The sequence below is a fragment of the Propithecus coquereli genome, unplaced genomic scaffold (genome assembly GCF_000956105.1).
Source record: "Propithecus coquereli isolate 6110/MARCELLA unplaced genomic scaffold, Pcoq_1.0 Scaffold346, whole genome shotgun sequence".
NCBI classification, from domain to species: Eukaryota; Metazoa; Chordata; class Mammalia; order Primates; family Indriidae; genus Propithecus; species Propithecus coquereli.
In genome coordinates, this window is record NW_012149130.1 from 181,168 (window position 1) to 197,723 (window position 16,556).

Sequence of the window (16,556 nt, forward strand, 5' to 3'; positions counted from 1 at the left end):
CAGCAGTTCTGGGATTCGACGAGGTCCTTTGGATCCAAAACCCATGTCCTGTGCCAGAGCTGTCCAGTGACTGACTCCTGCCTTTGGAAAAGGGGACGGCAGGGGCCCCGGGTCTAGTGACCCAGCACGCTGGAGTTCCCTGTGTCCTGATTGCTCCGGCTGCCCTTGACGCTTGGGTGTTCGCTCATGGCTGGTAAAGTCTCTTTGGCGATTCTGTTGTGAGAGATGACCTATCACCATTTAAAAAGGGTCTTGGGCCTCCTGGAGCACTGTCACTGTGAAGATGACAGGTGGGCCCTCCCATGGAACAGTAGGAAATTCAACATGTTCTCATTCTGTTTCCAGGGCTCAGTGACAGAGACGTGCTATGGAGCAATACACCTCGCCACCTCCCCTGACAGAGGTCACGTTGCAAAGTTGGGCCGAGAATACAGGTGGGCTGGATAGAGCTGGAGCTGGTTATGGAGGCAGAGGGACCTTATTTCTCAGGATCTGGGAAAAAGCAGGCCCAGCCTACTCGGAGACTAACAACCAGCAAGTTCCAGGAAGGCGGAATGGTGTCTGCTGACTCTGCTATATTGCTGCTGCCTTGTTCAGTTCCTGGAGCCTGTTAAGCATCCAACACTGACCTTCCAATCACTGAATATGTCATATCTGACTGAGCCTTTGGTGAATGTGGGCTAATTGCTTCCAGTGGGAAGGGGACATTGGAGGCTCCAGGCACATCCACTGCGGTTAGGCAGGCACTGAGATTGCCCATCCTCAGGAAGTCAGGCTTTTCCTGGAAGTCACTAGACAACAGACCAAGGGTTCAGGTATAATATGCAACAGCCCAAGGGTCTAAGGCCAGCTAGGATGTCCCACAGGAGGGCTGTACTCAGAAACAAGATATTCAAGGAGGTGACGTTCAAGACCCCAGGCAGATAGCAGGGATCCAGAAAAATGTGTCTTCAGGAAGAGGGTCCTAGAAACCAGGCTGGGGACCCTCAGTGTGGTAGGGAAGAACAAGACAGAGTTCTCACACTGTGTGGGACCTGGAGGGGTGTGGCTTAAGATAGGAGATCACCACAGGGCAGATACCAGTGAGCAGAACTGCCACTGGGCCAGTGACAGACTCCAGGCAAGGAGAACACAGCACAGGGACCGGCTGAGACGTCTGGCTTAACTTCATGACACTACTGAGGTCTGCAGCCAGGCAGAGCCCACAGATAGGGTGCCAGGAATGGTGCCAAGAAGAGAGGAAGGCTTCACAGACGGGGGCTGGGAGGGCCTGGCTAAGGCTTCATTTCTGCCCGTAGAGTTAATGGAGCTTGTGTCTACCTAGGGAAGACAGCCTCCAGGGTGGCTTTTAGGGAAGTCGAGAAAAATGTTGGCATCTCCTAAGGAGCACAGATAGAAGGGGCTAGAGCCTGCCAGTCCTGGGGTCTCATGAGCACATTCCATGAGAGTCAAGCTAGCGCGGGGTTAGGTGTTGCCCTGTTACTGGCCATCTGCACCCCAATCTGTTCAGGCAGGTCCCTGCCCCTAGAGCTCAGGGTCTAGCAGAGGACAGAAACCATGCCTGCAAAGGACTTCAGAACAAGCCACGTAGCCCACGGACAGACAAGCCCAAATACAATCACAAAAGCGACACCACAGCTGCTCATATGGGCAGAATGCATTGGGAATCAAGAGCGAAGTTCCCAGAGCAGGAGCGGAGTGACAGGACAGAAAGTCTCTAATGGGTTTTGTACAGTCCCAAAAAGGAGGAAAAAAAAAAAAGCCAAGAGTCAGGGAAAAAACCAGTTTTCATCAGTGAAGTCACGCCGAGACCTCCTCTCAAACGCCGACTTCCATTCAGAGCCTGCTTGAAGCAGATATTGCTTATTTTCCACTGAATCAGAGGGAAATTACAATTCCCACTGGAGCATTCCCTGAGCAGGAGGGAGGAGCCGCTGTGCAATTGCTCCTTCATGCCTCCAGGCTTCCCTCTGCAGCCCAGGAGCAGAGAGGATGGTGGGCAGGGCAGGGGATGGGCAGGCCGCTGGGTGACCCTCTTCTCTGATGGCTGGAGGGGCCTGGCAGGCTGCTGGGCCTTTGCTCAGTGCAGCCCTCCTCAGCCCCCCGGCCCCAGCCCCCTCCATGGGGCCTAGGGTGTCAGGGATGCCTGAAGGCCCCAAATGCCTGAAGCCCCCAGAAGGTTGTCACGTTACTGCTCCACTGGGCTCCCAGCAACGTGGGACTTTGCCCATTGACGTGGATGACTCCTCCACTAGGCTGGATGGGCTCCTGCCCGGGGTCCTAACTCCCCCCACCACAGAGACTCACACAGGAGCTCCCTTCAAATGCCATCTGCGGGGACCCCACTCCAATGTCCTTCTCCAAGCCCCTTTTCTCTTCTAACACATTTGCTTTGATCCCCTCTTAAGTTTCTCCAATTTTCTTGTCCAACACATGTACCCAGAAGGCATTAAATTATTTTCACTGTTTTTCTCTAGGTACAAAAAGGGTCTCACCCTGCGGCCTGAGGCCCAAAAGGCTTAGTGCAGGGGAGGGGAGGGCACGCCAAGCAGGGGCTTGAGGTCTTGGTTCTGCTCACCTCAGCTACCAAGTGGCTGGGGCAACGCCTCTGTGGCCCACTCCCTGGGTTTTGGGGAAGTTGACGAAGGACACAGATGTCAGAGGGCTACAGAGGTGAAGTGACCCCCCATCTAGAGGCACTGCCATGGCCAACACTGCCCCCCATGCACAGCCAGGCCCGAGGTGCCCTCTGCATCCTCCCCTGCATGATCCCCATCAGCTCCACTCACCACCTCTAAATGGCTGTGGCCTTCCTAGCACGTGGAACATCTATCTCTTCCAGGGGAGGTGACATAGATGGACTTGGAGACTAAAGAATAACCTAAGACCAAACCAAACCAAACACTCAACAAGCCTGGCAAGGCCCATTGTGTTTCCATCCTACTAAGACTATTACCACGCTCAGACCAAGGCTAGACATTTTCCTGACAGCTCTCTAGGCTACGTGTAGCTCGCAGGCTGTGCATGGCCTTCCATTCCAGGACATTTTTGGTTAGGTCCTGTCCCTCTCCCCAGCTCCAGGACCCTCTTCTCACCCCACCGAGGGCAGCACCCCTGCAAGTCTGCAGCCAAGATGCTCTTAGACCAGCCCTGACTTCCCCGCCGCTTCTACCAAGGTGCTTACCTCTGGGGAGCGAGTGTGAACACAAGCAGGTGTTGTGCCCTTCGAGTTTCTGTTCGTTGTAGCCTCCAACTTCCGCCCCCAGCCCTCCCACTTTGGAGCACCAGGAAAGCAGACGTCCAGGCGGCTTGTTCTCAGGTGTGTTTATTGAGCACCCACGGAGTCCGTGGTGCTATGCTCAGGGTTCAGAGCCACAGTCTAGTCAAAAGGAGACCAGAGCTAGTACAGAGGATGTTTCATAGCTGCTTAACATCTGGTAAGGGATGGGAAGGGGCGAAATAATCACAAAACAAATTCCTATTCAAAAGCAACAGAATCTCCTCTGAGAGCAATATATATTCTACGCACACACGCGCGCGCCCACACACACGCACACCGCTCTGCGCGAACACACAGGCCTACCCACTCGGTTGTATATGTATGCATATACAGGCGTTTGTGGGTGAATAAACTAAAACCTATGCCGTACGCACACACACGCACGCACACACCACCGCACAGACAGGTAATCTGGCTTATGCTATCAAAGACACTATGTCTCCAGGTTCTAGTGGGAGCAGTCTGTCCTAGACGCCTGCAGCATGCAAAACTTGGAAGATCCGGAGAGTCACAGTTAGGGAGGACGACGGGAGACACGGGTACTTTTCCATCCTCGGGGCCCCAGCCACAGCACGCGAGGTTGCTCTTTGTTGGCGACGACAAAGCCTTCGTGAAGGGCTCCCAGGGATACCGGAGGAGCTGGAGGCCCTCTGTCCAGTGGCAGGGCCCCCGGGGGCCCTGGTGAGTCCACCAGTTTTCAAGGCAGAGTCGGAAACTCTGGTTTTCAAGTGTGTAGTCCTGCAAACGGTATTCTTTGGGATGGCGCGGCAGATCGAGGTGAGAGTTCCTTTTCTCGCTCGCTCTCTGCAGCTTCCCACATGTGCTAACGCATTTTGTAGTCATTAGATACAGATGTTTCACACAGCTGTCCCTTAAAATCCAAGTCTACTGTGAAATCGAGGTCCCGCTGCAGAGAGGGAGCAGAGGACGCAGCGTTAGTCTGGTGGGAGGCCGCAGGCCCGCTCCCCTGGCTCCGCAGGGAGAGTGTGGCTGAGCTCTTGTAGCTGAGGGTTCCCGCGCACAGCCCTCTCTGCCTCCCTATCCTCGCAGAACGCTCTTTGATCTCTAAACCAAATCCTTCCCATTCTAATAGAAAAACGTTCCTTCTGCTTTCATCCCGGGAGAAAACAGAGGAGGGTGGTTGTGTCCTCTGAGGCACAATCCCCAGGGCATTCTGCAGACTCCGCACATGTGCCCATGCCCGGGGCCGCCAGGCCAGCTGAAGAAATGCCCACACACATTGTCCAGGCCACCAGCAGCCGCTGTCTCCTGGCCCAGCTCATGCTACCTGAGGCAGAACCCATTTATTCAACAGCCTCTGTTCTTGAAACCCCTCATAGGAAGAGCTGGAACTGTCTGGAAAGCTGAGAGAGTCCACAGTGGGACCCAGGGTGATCTCTACTTAGTAAATTTTGAGGGGCCCGGGCTGGAGTCTTTCATTTACACCTGGTCACATCCAAGCGTGGCTCCTCCCTAGGGCCTCCCTCAGCAACTCCTCTGACTTCACAGGACACCTAGGAACATGGGCGAGTGGGTTCCAGGGGCTCTCTGGGAGCTGCTCCATGGATCCCTTCTCCTCCGTGACCCTGGCCATAGAGACCTGGCCTCGGCACTCACCACGTTTTTGGCATTTGGCTTCATGGATATGGTCCCGTAGATTTCTTCCCCCCTCCGGACAGTGAGGTAATCTTCCAAGTAGAAGACGGTCTGCTTCCAGTGGGTGTAGGGGGCGTCAGGGGCTGAGGAGGTACAGGACACGGGAGGGGGAGAAAGAGTCAGAGATGTCTCCAGAAGGCAGAGGCCGGGACCCTGCCTAGAAGTGGCTGGACTTCCCGTGGGACTCTGCACCCACCCACCCCAACACTGTCGCAGGTCAGGTGCCCAATCCTTGTAGCCTGCCCCCAGCCCAGACCAGACTCTGGCTCAGCCCCAGTGGCCTCTCCCCATCACGTCCCGGGCGCTCACCGCTGACAGCTGACCTGTGCTGGGGGTCAGAGGGAAGCCAGTCGATACTACAATTTTATACCAAAGGATGGGTGGTGAATGCCCCCCCCCAAGCTAAACTCACTAGCACAAATGAATCTCAAAATGTGACCATTTTTCATTAGTTCAACAGAGAGAAGACTTGCAGACAGTGTGGGGGAGAGATCTGTAGAGTAGGTCCTTTTATCTCCCCTTGAATGACATCATTTATGCGAACTCCACGGCTAAACCAGTTTCCCCAGTTCCACTGATGTTGCAGGTACTTACTCCGCAGCCCTACAAATAGCTTTCCCTGCCTGCTTCTCTGTGCCAGGAGCTTCTCCCACCACCTTGGGGTGTCAGCTGTGCCTTCCTAACCGGACCAGGAAGAAGTGAGGGATATTCTTGTTCCACAGCCCCAACGCGGGTCCACAGCTTGCTTGTCTTGAATGTTCCAAAGCCACAGTGATGCTTGCCCTTCCCCCATCTTTGCCACTGAATCCCAGCCCTCCCCTCTTGGCACTTGACATGCTCTCCAGTGAATGAGGGGTCCTGCCTTGTGGGCTGTCATCCTCACCAGCCTTTCTCTTCCTCATCCTTTCTCTGAGAAGCCTCACCTGACCACCCAAAGCGGGACTGAGGGCTCCCACGGCACCCTGAGCTTCTGCTACCACGGTGTGCATCACGCCGCAAGGTAAATGCCTTTCCCCTGCCTGTGCACGTCCTCCACGGGACTGCAATTGCTGTAAGCGCAGGCCATGCCGGCCTGGCCCGCTGTTGCAGTCCCCGTGCCTGGTAGCTCTGTAAGCACTGAATGCACGAACGACAGAAGATCCCAAAGAGCAGACATCTCGTGATGCTCCAGCGTACCCATAGGTGTCCAACTACATTGCACCTTCGGAATCTACGGGTTGTAGAAGAACCCGTTTTATACTAGGTTCCTCTTGGTTCAGGCTCTCGCCTTCCCCTACCAGGGTTTCCCTGTGCTTAGGGCCAGTGCTAGAGAGAAGACTGGGGAGAAGATGGTAAGGCCTTTCAAACACTTCAAAAGCTGTCACAGGGAAAGACTTATATGTGGCCTTATATATGGCTTTAGGGGCAGAACAAAGGATTGTGGCTGGGGATTACTAGAAGGCAGATTTTTAATTCACCAGGAAGAATAAGGGCCGCCCCACAATCCTATGAGCCACCGGAGGCCCACCTTTGCCAGTGTTCCCATACCACTGACCGGAAGTTTATCACACGCCAACTCTAGAGACCAGGTGACCTCTGAGATCTTTCAAAACCCCAAGATCTATTTTAATGCTGGTGAAGAGGCTGTCTTTCTCTGCCCTTTGCAACAAACCAGCCTGATCAAATGTCAGTGGTTTGGACAGAGACTCAAGTAACCTTCAATGCGTGCATTTGGGAAATCAATGCAAACTCAGGGTCATGGGGAGAAAGCGCGGCCTGCACGCTTGGACGGGGAAGGAGGACGTGAATGTGCTGTTAAGACTCTAGGTCCCCAACACACCCAGCCTCCCTGGCCTCCCAGGCATGCTGCTGTCTGCGGACAACGTCCACCTGCTCCCAACGCCTTCCCTGCCAACTACCTCTAAATAAACTGTCAAAAGATAGTTTCTGGTTGTGTGTGGAGAATGTCAGTGTATGCCTGACAGCACTCCCACCCCCACGCCACCTATACAGCTCAGACAGGTATCTCTCCTTTCCTGCAGAGCTTCAGGCAAGGGGGCTCAAGCAGCCTGGTCTGTCATCTAATCAAGTGCCCTATGAGAACCCCAGAGGCTTCATTGACTCAAATTTGCTGGCCCAGGATTCTGCTTTCAGCTGAAGGAAAATGATTGTGTTTCCTTGACATCAATATCAAAAGGTTAAGAATTTCCGCAAACATCTCATTTCCATGACAGGTCCATTAGCCGTGGACTAATTGTCTAAACCAGTTTTCTCAATCCAGTTCCCCACCAAAGTGCCCAGGAGAATTGACCAAAATCCAGTGCTACGACTCTACTCCAAGAAATTTGAATTCAGCAATTCTGGGGCATGGGGAAGGGACAGGCCCGCCAGGACTTAAAGGCTCCCCCGCGAGGCAGATGCACAGTCACCGCTGGAATCGCTGTGCATCTCATGACATGCCTTGGGTAGGTATCGTGGGAAGGACATTTAAATAGGCAGCAACAGGCCCAGGGTCCACTCTCCACCTGGGCTGTGACCCGGGGCTCACTTCTCCCTCCGTAGAAGATGGGTCATGGTGTTTATCTCCTGAGGTATTTCGAGGATGAGACAAGATAAAGGGGTGAGCCTATCAGATACGGAGGGTGACCGAACCTCCTGACGTGCCAGGGACAGTTCAAGTTCACACCTGTCTTCCTGGTGTAATTACCAACGGCTCTCCCTCTCACAGAAGTGTCCTCAATGGAAAGATAAATTATGTGGTCACCCTACCTGTAACACACTAGGTCCAAGTTAGAGTATCACTAAACCATTGCATCAGGAAGTCCTTTACTCATTATGTTAATACAAAGTGGTGTATGGTTTTATTTATCCTTAATCTATGGCTCTGGCCTGCAAAGGTACTCTAGTGGTCTAGAATGTCCTGTGGAAGCTTCTGGAATGTTCCCGTGCCCAAGGGCTGTGAACAACATCCAGAGTCTTCCTTGTCAGTGAACAAGTCTTTCCCTCCTCTGCCCAATCTGACCACCAAGACTGTCCAACCGGCTCTCAGCTGTCCCTGTCGTGAAGAGGCTTCCTGCCCCCACAGCGCCTGCCTCCCCTCTCAAGCCCCCTCCCCATCACAGTGCCGCTGGCTCTAGCTTATAGACAGCTTCTGCTCCATATTTGGAAGTGAGCATGACCAGTACTGCCCACAGCATTCCGAGTACAGGTGCGTTCATTCATCCATGCATCCATTCAACAGACTTCTATTCATGATACCTGTCATGTGCCATGTATGGTTCTAAAATTTGGGGAATAGGGACAGGGATGAACACAGCTTTGTGCTCCCCACCCCCAGATCCTACAGCCACAGTGAGGAGACACACAGGTAAATAGTGACAAAGCGTAGTGTGAGCTGTGACCAAAAATGGGCTGGGGAACACAGGAAGTGGTGGGAACAGAGGGCAGGAGCCTCTCCCAGGATTTTTCCTGGTGCTTTGGAAAGGAAATGGAATCCTACTTCCTGTTTCATTTCCCAATGGCTAAATGGCTGGTAGCTCTTTCTGGGATATAATCATTTTTCTAGCTGTAAATTCGAAATTATATTCCCTAGGGGGTTCACAAGCGTTTTGGAGAATTGAAGACTAAGCACCAAGAAGTTTCTTTAACCTGAGAAAATGACTCGACATCACGGGATGGCAAAGCTGGAGAGGGGCTGCCCAAGCCCAAGGCCCAGAAAGTAACTTGCTCAAGGTGGTCGCTAATGTCTGGTCACATGACCTGCTGATGCCCAGAAAAACTGGGACTTGCACCCAGTCCTGCTCGTCCCAGGACTCCTGCCCTTCCACTCACTCACTGGCTTTCCTGCATTCAGCAGCAACTCCAGGGAACCCAGTTCCCACTTTCTACCCCCACCCCACTGAGGATGTGTCCAAGGGGTGGGGGTAGCTGTGCCCACTGGCTGGCACAGCCTGGAACCCTGGGTGTCTCTGCCTTTATGTAACCGCTTCTGCCTGGAGCTGCAAAGACGTCAGAGCCATTAACAGGGATCATTTTCAAGCTGCACTAGTATGGGGTGTGCTTTTCAGTGGACCCCAGAACCAGCTGCAGCTGGGCTGGGATGGAAGACTCGGTTGAGAGTCGATAGGGAGAGGCCACATACAGTAGACTACACCTTATAGAAAGTTCAAAAACAGCTGAGACCAAGCAATACCTTGTTTAGACACACTATACATGTGATAAAACTTTTTAAAAATAGCGAGGAAATAAGAAATACAAAATCCGGGGTATTGTTCATCTGGAGGTGATATGTGGGGATGGGGTGCAAAGGTATTAGTATTTTAGTCATTGAGTTAGGTGGTGGGCTCATGGGAATTTACTATATGGATATGAATTAATTTATATTTATTAGTTATAATCATATTACATTTTTTAACAATGTATTTCTAGTTAATATTTACATTCTAATTAATAACATTTTATTTTTAATATTAACTAATGTATTTATATTCCAATAGTAATATAATAAATTTATTTCTAGTTGCTATTTACATTCTAGTTAATGATTATTTACTTACACTCTAGTTTTTGAATTAGGTGGTTAGTTCATGGATATCCATTATATTAATATATAAATAAGTAAAATGTAAACCATGCATGGTCCAATGATGACAGTATGTCATGAACCAAGAATTCGGATTAATCCTAGTGCATCCGAGATGCATAAAAACAATTACTCTGTTGGTGGTCAGAGGGTAGACAGCCTGAGCATAGCCTACTGCCAAATCCACTTGAACCAGCAATGTCGTCAGCTACTGGCTGGAAACAAAGCCCCAGGCTGACACCCTCCCAGCCATGTCTACCGGTAGGGGAGTGCTGCAGGCAAGAGGCCAGTGCCTCAGCCAGAAGGTCTTGGTGCGACCAGAGGGTATAGTCAGTGAAGAATGGAATTGCTTTTCCAGAAGGGAGTCAGCATTGATCAAATTCTCAACCCTCTGGCCTGGGGCAGTCTTGCACGAGGGCGGTGGTTCTCCAACTTGAGCACGCATCACAGTCACTGGGAGGTCTTGTTAAGACACAGAGTGCTGGGCACCACCCCCAGAGGTTGCGATTTGGTAGGTCTGGGGTGAGGCCCAAGAATCTGCAACGGCAACAAGCTCCCAGGTGATGTCGCTGCTGCTGGTGGGAGCACACGCTGAGAACCGCTGCACCCAGGCACGGAAGCGGGGGGCTGCAGGACCTCCAAATGTCCGTTCAGGACCTAAGTTTGTGAATTCTGTGCAAAGGGGCGTGGGACATACACATAACTGCCAAAAGGCAGGGAGCAGGCTCACCCGGATGTGGCCCTGTGGCGTCTGAGCTGCATGGGACTGTGGGGCCAGGGGTGGGGTGGGGGAAATAGTGACCGAAGACCAGGAAGGAAACAAGTTCGACCCTGGGTTAGAGACGCTGACACTGAGGGCAGACCCTCCCATGTCTCAAGCAGCCCAGAGCAGACATTTTGATTCTGGACTTGAGCTTAACCAAGCCTCCTCCACCTGGGGCCATCAGGAACGTCATCCCTGCCACCACAGAGGCAGGGAGCCATCTCCAGACAGGGCTCCAGCAGGCTGTGTGCTTGGCCTCGGGGACTGGAGATAGATCATCTCAAAGAAAAGAAAACTCGTGGCTGAGAGCTATGGGGCGGGAGCCCAGGCTTTGGAAACCCGGAACTTTGTCCAGAGCACCCTTGCCCACTGACTTCCTCATCACCCGCAGCAGGGCAGGCTCTGGGTTAGGCTCCATCCTGTGGCTCCGTCCCCAGCTTCCGGTCGAGCAGGCCCCTCCTCCGCTCCCTCGCTACCCCAACTCTCACCATCACTAGGTCTTACCCATCCTTCAGGGTCAGAGTGGAATCTCCCTTCCCCTCCTGGCCGCTCCTGCCCACAGGAAGAGGAGCTCACCTACAGCCCTGTAAGGAGGGCAGCAGCCGATAGCCACCCAGATCAGGGCTCTCAGGTCCTGCCCAGGGCAGGGAGGCTCCAACACTGGCCTGGCCGATGGAGACCAGAGGACCCTGGTCTTCGTGGCCCGGGACACTGGCTCTGGAAAGGGCCTTTCTGTGAGAGATTAGACAAGTCTCTTGCCCCTCTGTCCACACATTAAAAAAACAGCATTGCCGTCATGGCTTCAGGGGCGGAAGAATTATATCCTCGATTGCGGTGGAGCTCACGGCCACCCCTCTGCCACACACAGCTACGCGCCCTCAGGCCGTGCTCCCAAGCCCCAGGAGGACTCAACAGGAACACACTCCAAGGGCGGGCGTCACACCATCGTGTGCTTGTTTAACAATGACTTGTGTAGAAGGCTGTTTTGGAAGCCAGGAACGCAGACATTAATGAGATGGGATCCCTACTCACGGAGGAGACTGTGGTTGCTAAAAAGAGTGGAAACGCTGAGTGAGCGACAGCACACCCTGCATCGGAATCCTGGGCAGTTGTTTAAAAAACAGAAAGTAGGTGTCTCTGTACGGCTGCGAAAACATCGCTAAGGCATGCTATTAAATAAAGAAAAGGTAGCAAAGGGCAGTGTGATAGCATGATCCAAACTAAGTTTTTTAAAAAGGTGTAGTTTTGGTATTGTACTACAATTATACAAGATGCCACCAGTGGGGGAAGCTGGGCAAAAGGTTCACGGAACTCTGTATACTATTTTTGCAACTTCTTGTGAGTCTATAATTATTTCAAGAAAAGAAAAACAAGTTGTGTATGGATATGCATGTGCTGTATACCCACTGAAATTTTCTGGAAGGGTACAAAAGAAATTACTACTAACGTTAATACTTATCTCTGAGGAGTGCGACTGAAATGGATTGGGGGAGAGAATTTCCTCCTTGACTTTTTTATACCATTTTGTACTGATTTCTTCTTGTCATTGTGCATGTGTGACTTTGAACATCACCGTGATAGACACATGCGCAGGATGTGAGGGAGCCCTGAGAAGGACACCTGACCTTGACCCAGAAGGGAAGAGGGGATCAGCTGAGGGACGCAGCCTGGTCTGGCGCCGGCCAGGTGAGGAATTGTGTCCCCCCAAATTCGTGTTGAAGCCCTAATCCCCGGTACCCCAGGAGGTGGCTGTATTTGGAGATAGGGCCTTACAAGAGGGGATTAAGTTGAAATGGGTCTGACTGGCGTCCTTACAAGAAGAGGAGACTAGGACACATGGAGAGATGCCAGGGCACCAGAGCACAGGGGGACGGCCACATGAGGACGTGATGAGAAGGAGGCCACCTGCAAGACCAGGAGCGAGGCCTCAGGAGAAACCTAATCTGCCGACAGCTTGATCTTGGCCTCTGGCCTCCAGGACTATGAGAAAATAAATTTCTGTTGTCAGGGCACCGGGCCTGTGGCACTGTGTTCCGGCAGCCCTAGCAGACGGGTAGAGCAGGAAAGGGAATGGTAAGAGTCGCTGACAAAGGCCCCTCCTGCCCGGGGGCGCTCCTGGATAGACAGGGGCTGGTGCGTGCGGAGGCCGTGGCCCAGAGACTGAAGAAGCCTCACGGAGTTCAGGGGCTGCAAGGAGCTTGGGGTAGCCGGGCTGTGCGTGGGGCAGCAGCGACGGGACAGGTCCGGCAGGCCCAGCCGGGAGGGTGGTGAGGAACGAGGTTGGACAGGTGTGGGGCTGGGCCAGCTCACGGAGCCACCGTTCCCAGGCTGGGGCTTAGCTACCGCCATGAGGCACCTGGGCACGGAGCCAGGAGCTGGGAGCGGGCTGATCGCTGGGGAACCGGCAGGGATTTAATGAAGGAGGGTCTGGGTGGAAGTAAGGCACACAGAGACCAGACTGCCTCCGAGAGGCGGCTGAGTCCTGTCCGGAGGCGTGCCCGTGGAGACGGAGAAGACTGACTCAACTCCATCCTTACCCCCTTGCAGAGTGTGCTCAGAAAATGCTACTCGAACAAATACGTACTGGAAGGGCCTGGGGGCCCCTCCGTGGGCCCCACCGCCAGCCTCTCCCTCACCCCTCACTCAGTCATGCGGTTTCTCCACAGCCGGAGAAGGCTGATGAGGTGTCAAGCAAGGGCCCTGGCACCTTCTCCCCAAGGCGAGACGGGCCGCTGTCACTTTCCACAAAGCCCCAAGACAGGACAGGAGGGGAGGCTCTGGGAATGCCACACACAGCTCACCTGTGGAAAACCCCATCTTCTTGTGGCACTTGGTAAATTCAATATTGAAATAGGTGACCAGGGCATGCACGTAGTCATTGCGCTGTATCTGCAGGCAGAAGGCCGATGTGAACGACAGCTCCTCCGTCTTCACCGTGTAAATGTCCACCTCCTGCGGCGGGGAGGAGAGAATGCGGGACTCAGCGCCTCGGCGAGGGCTGGGCCTGGTCAGCGGCCTCGTTCTGGGAGAGACTGTGGTCGGTAGGCTCTCTGCGGGTATCACTGCGCTTGGGGTGCCTTCCCAGGCCTACCCACCACCCCCCCAATTACCTCCTCCAACCTCTCTAGAGTGGCGTATGTTCAGACAATGGTGCAAAATGGATTTGGATCAAAAGCAGAGGGGGACAGATAAGGATGGTAAATCTGCCAGGGCTGGGGGCTGAGAGGTAGGAAGGGAAGAGAAGAGGGTTGCTTAGAGGATGCTGCTCCTTAGCTCCTCAGCCCAGCTGGAACAGCCTCAGGGTGGCCCCTAAGCGTGGCTGCCTTCATCTAGTGGTTATCCAAGTGCGGTCCCCGGACGGCCCCTGGGGCAGACTCGGGGGCACAGACTTCCTGAATCAAACCGCCATCTGTTCTTGTCAGGCCCTCCCAGGGATTTGGATGAACCAGACTACTCTTTTCCTTTTTTTGTTTTTTCTTTCGACATTTAAGTTCCTAGCAATAGGAGGCATCAAGCACGACCTCAGGGGAAAGGACCTGAGGCCACAAAGTCACAGACTGAGCAGAGGGGAGTTCTGCTGGCCATTTATAACAGGGCTGGACAGTTCTTAAAAATAAATAAAAGGGGAAAATACGAGTGAGAATTTTCAGTTCTGGCTGGGGAATGTAGAAGATAAAGATCTAATAACTAACAATTTCAGCTGGGAAGTGGCTGCAAATCAATCTTGCACGGGGAGCAGCGTGCTGTTCCTTTCTATGTGAAGAACGTCAACCTGCTGTTTGCTGCTCTCGTGAGACATCCCCCGGGTTCCAGGGAGCCCCAGGAAGAACTTCCCACTTGTCAGGGTTGTGCAGCAAGGACCTCTGTCCTGAAAACTCTGCAAGAGCCAGACAGATGCTTGTGTGCTTGGATGGTCCCAGAGGGTCCTCGGGAGACTTGGAAGATGGGTATGTCAGGAGGAATTAGAAGGAGGGATGTGAGGGCAGGGAAACAAGACCAGTGGAGAGACAACGTGGCATTGCAGAAATGGACCTCCTCTCTATACAGTCCTAGGATAAACAGAGGAAAAACAGATACGAAGTATCCTGGGGCCGTCAAAGAGAAGTCCTGATTCCACAGGGGCACATGGAGGAGGAGTCGTCAAGGCAGCTGTCAGATCAGAGGCCTGCGGGGTCTGGGGTTAGTGGCTGTCACATGCTCGGGGGAGGCTGAAGCTCTCTGACCGCTGGTTGGGAAGAGGGTGGGATCGCAGGTTTAGGGGACTGTGGGAGCCCCTCAGTGAGGGCACTTTCAAATGCCAGTTATGCTGTGTTTCTGGAGCCAAAGACGGGAAACAAGAACTGATCGCACGGTGAGCAGCCTTCGGTCAAGCATGCAGAATTTGATGGGATTATCAAATTCCCCTCGAACTGAGCCTTTCGCCCAAGGCCAGAGCCGCCGTAGTGGCCAGCTAGCACCTGCTTGCGGAACGGCTCCAGGAACGGCGAATTCACTCCGCCAGGCAGCTCCGTCCGCAGCTGGCAGCTCCGATCACTAGGTCCTTCTTCAGAACTAATGAAAGAGCCCACGCCCATCTCTCCGTCGCTTCCACCACAGAAGCAGCTGAGTGTCCGTTCGGACTCACGCTGGTCCCCTAAACCTTTTCTTCTCCAGTGTAAACTGCCTCGGGCCTTTCATCCATTTCTCAGGAGTCACGATTTCCGACCTCTCATCACCCTGGCCCTTCTCTGGGGCGTTCTACCACTCTCAGAGCCGGGCGTGACGCTGACCACACCAGGTCCTTCCCCTCCTGACTGGGACCCTGCTGTTAGACTGTCCCCACCGTTAGACTGGAGCCCTACAGGGGCGAAAGCCGCCCTCCCTCGCTGGTTGTGTGTTCTCGGTGTATAACACAGCACCTGATACACAGCAATGTGTGTCTGACTCATCCATCTCCTCAGAGCAGATCTACCTGCTTGCAGATTTACTTCTCTCCCCAGGCCTTTCCTTCATAACCACCACCTGACTCATCTCTTTAAGATTCATCCAGACTATGTCACTCCTTGGATCTACAACCTTCAATGACTCCCAGTGGCCTGACATCTGGACCTGGTTACTTTCTCCTTCTATCCCTGCCCTCCCTTCTTCGCCACTTCCAGCGCATGTGTGCGCAACGCACCCGCCCACCCCATCTAGCAGGAATTCCATTTTTAGAGGGTCTTGCTCTCAGATGTCCATCGACCAAATGTAAGCTAACAACTCATGTGTTGGCTGACAGTGTTCGATAGGTCCTCGAGGCATTTGCATCTTAATAGGGGCCTCTGACCAAACAAAAGCCATACATTATAATGCAACAATCGAGGCAGCTGGTCGTTTGGAGTGGGGGTCCAGGGCCATCTGTGAGGGTGGGATCAGCTGTGTCTAGGCTTTGGAGACACAAAGGCCCTCTGGGCTCAGCTCCCTGCCTCCCAGACCCAAAGTCTACAGATCAGTCCCAGTTATCCTGATGCCCCAGAGGCCAGACCTCTTTTCTGGAAGGCTTCTTTCTGCTGCAGCAGCAGCTCTGAGACCTCCAGGACACCTGCTGGCTTGGCCTCAGGTGACCCACACGGAGCAGAGGGCTCTGCTGCTGCCTGCACACATTACTCAGAAGAGCCCCTGGCCGCTGCCATTCCCACCACTAAATAATGTTACAAATGGATGTCTCTGAGCAGAAGTCTGGTCAAAACAGAGTCTTAATTATAATAAAGTGTCACACTCTGCAATGTTAATAGCAATGAAAATAGCAATTAAGTGTGTGAAGAAGGGCAAGTGTTTTCCCAACAGGCTCGGCAAGACACTGCTGAGCACATTAGCGAGAGAGAGCTGCTGGAAAGGCTCTTCTGGCTGCAGAAGCAAACACAGACAATCCTCTTCCTTCTCAGAAACACGGCGAGGAGAAAGGGTATGGGCACGGGGAGGGGCAGGCCTTCGGCACAGATTGCTTGCCCAGAGACACAATCGAAGCCCTTGGGAGTTCTCATAAGGAGGGGCGTATACACATGCCCCCGCCCCTCCGTGATAAGCAGGGCTGCTTTACCCCCGATGCACCCAGGTATAGCCAAGGGAAAGGCCCATGCTGGCTCCTGTCTGGGAGTGGGGAGGGGAAGGAGACCAGTGTGACCGGGGTGGATAGAGCCAGGCCAGTCCGACGGTCCAGCAGTATAGACAAACAGAAGCACAACGGCCGCACCTGCAAATTGGGGCTGGGGTCAGGGCGGAAAGTGACCTGGGGACCAAGAACACTGAAGGAATTTTACCCCCAAGCAGAAGCTATT

At 53.4% G+C, this 16,556-nt stretch overlaps 1 protein-coding gene across 1 annotated transcript in view; it reads right to left on the bottom strand.

Moving 5' to 3' along the window:
• Nucleotides 1-3,309: 3,309 nt before the first annotated feature.
• The window catches only part of PRMT8 (protein arginine methyltransferase 8), an 85,095-nt gene continuing 71,848 nt past the window's right edge, over nucleotides 3,310-16,556 (bottom strand). Inside the window, exons 8-10 of the mRNA XM_012651035.1 lie at nucleotides 13,062-13,212; nucleotides 4,898-5,019; nucleotides 3,310-4,187 (exon numbers count right to left, since the gene is read on the bottom strand). Of these exons, the coding sequence (XP_012506489.1) occupies nucleotides 4,104-4,187; nucleotides 4,898-5,019; nucleotides 13,062-13,212 (357 nt within the window). The 3' untranslated portion in view covers nucleotides 3,310-4,103. The remainder of the gene's footprint in view (nucleotides 4,188-4,897; nucleotides 5,020-13,061; nucleotides 13,213-16,556) is intronic.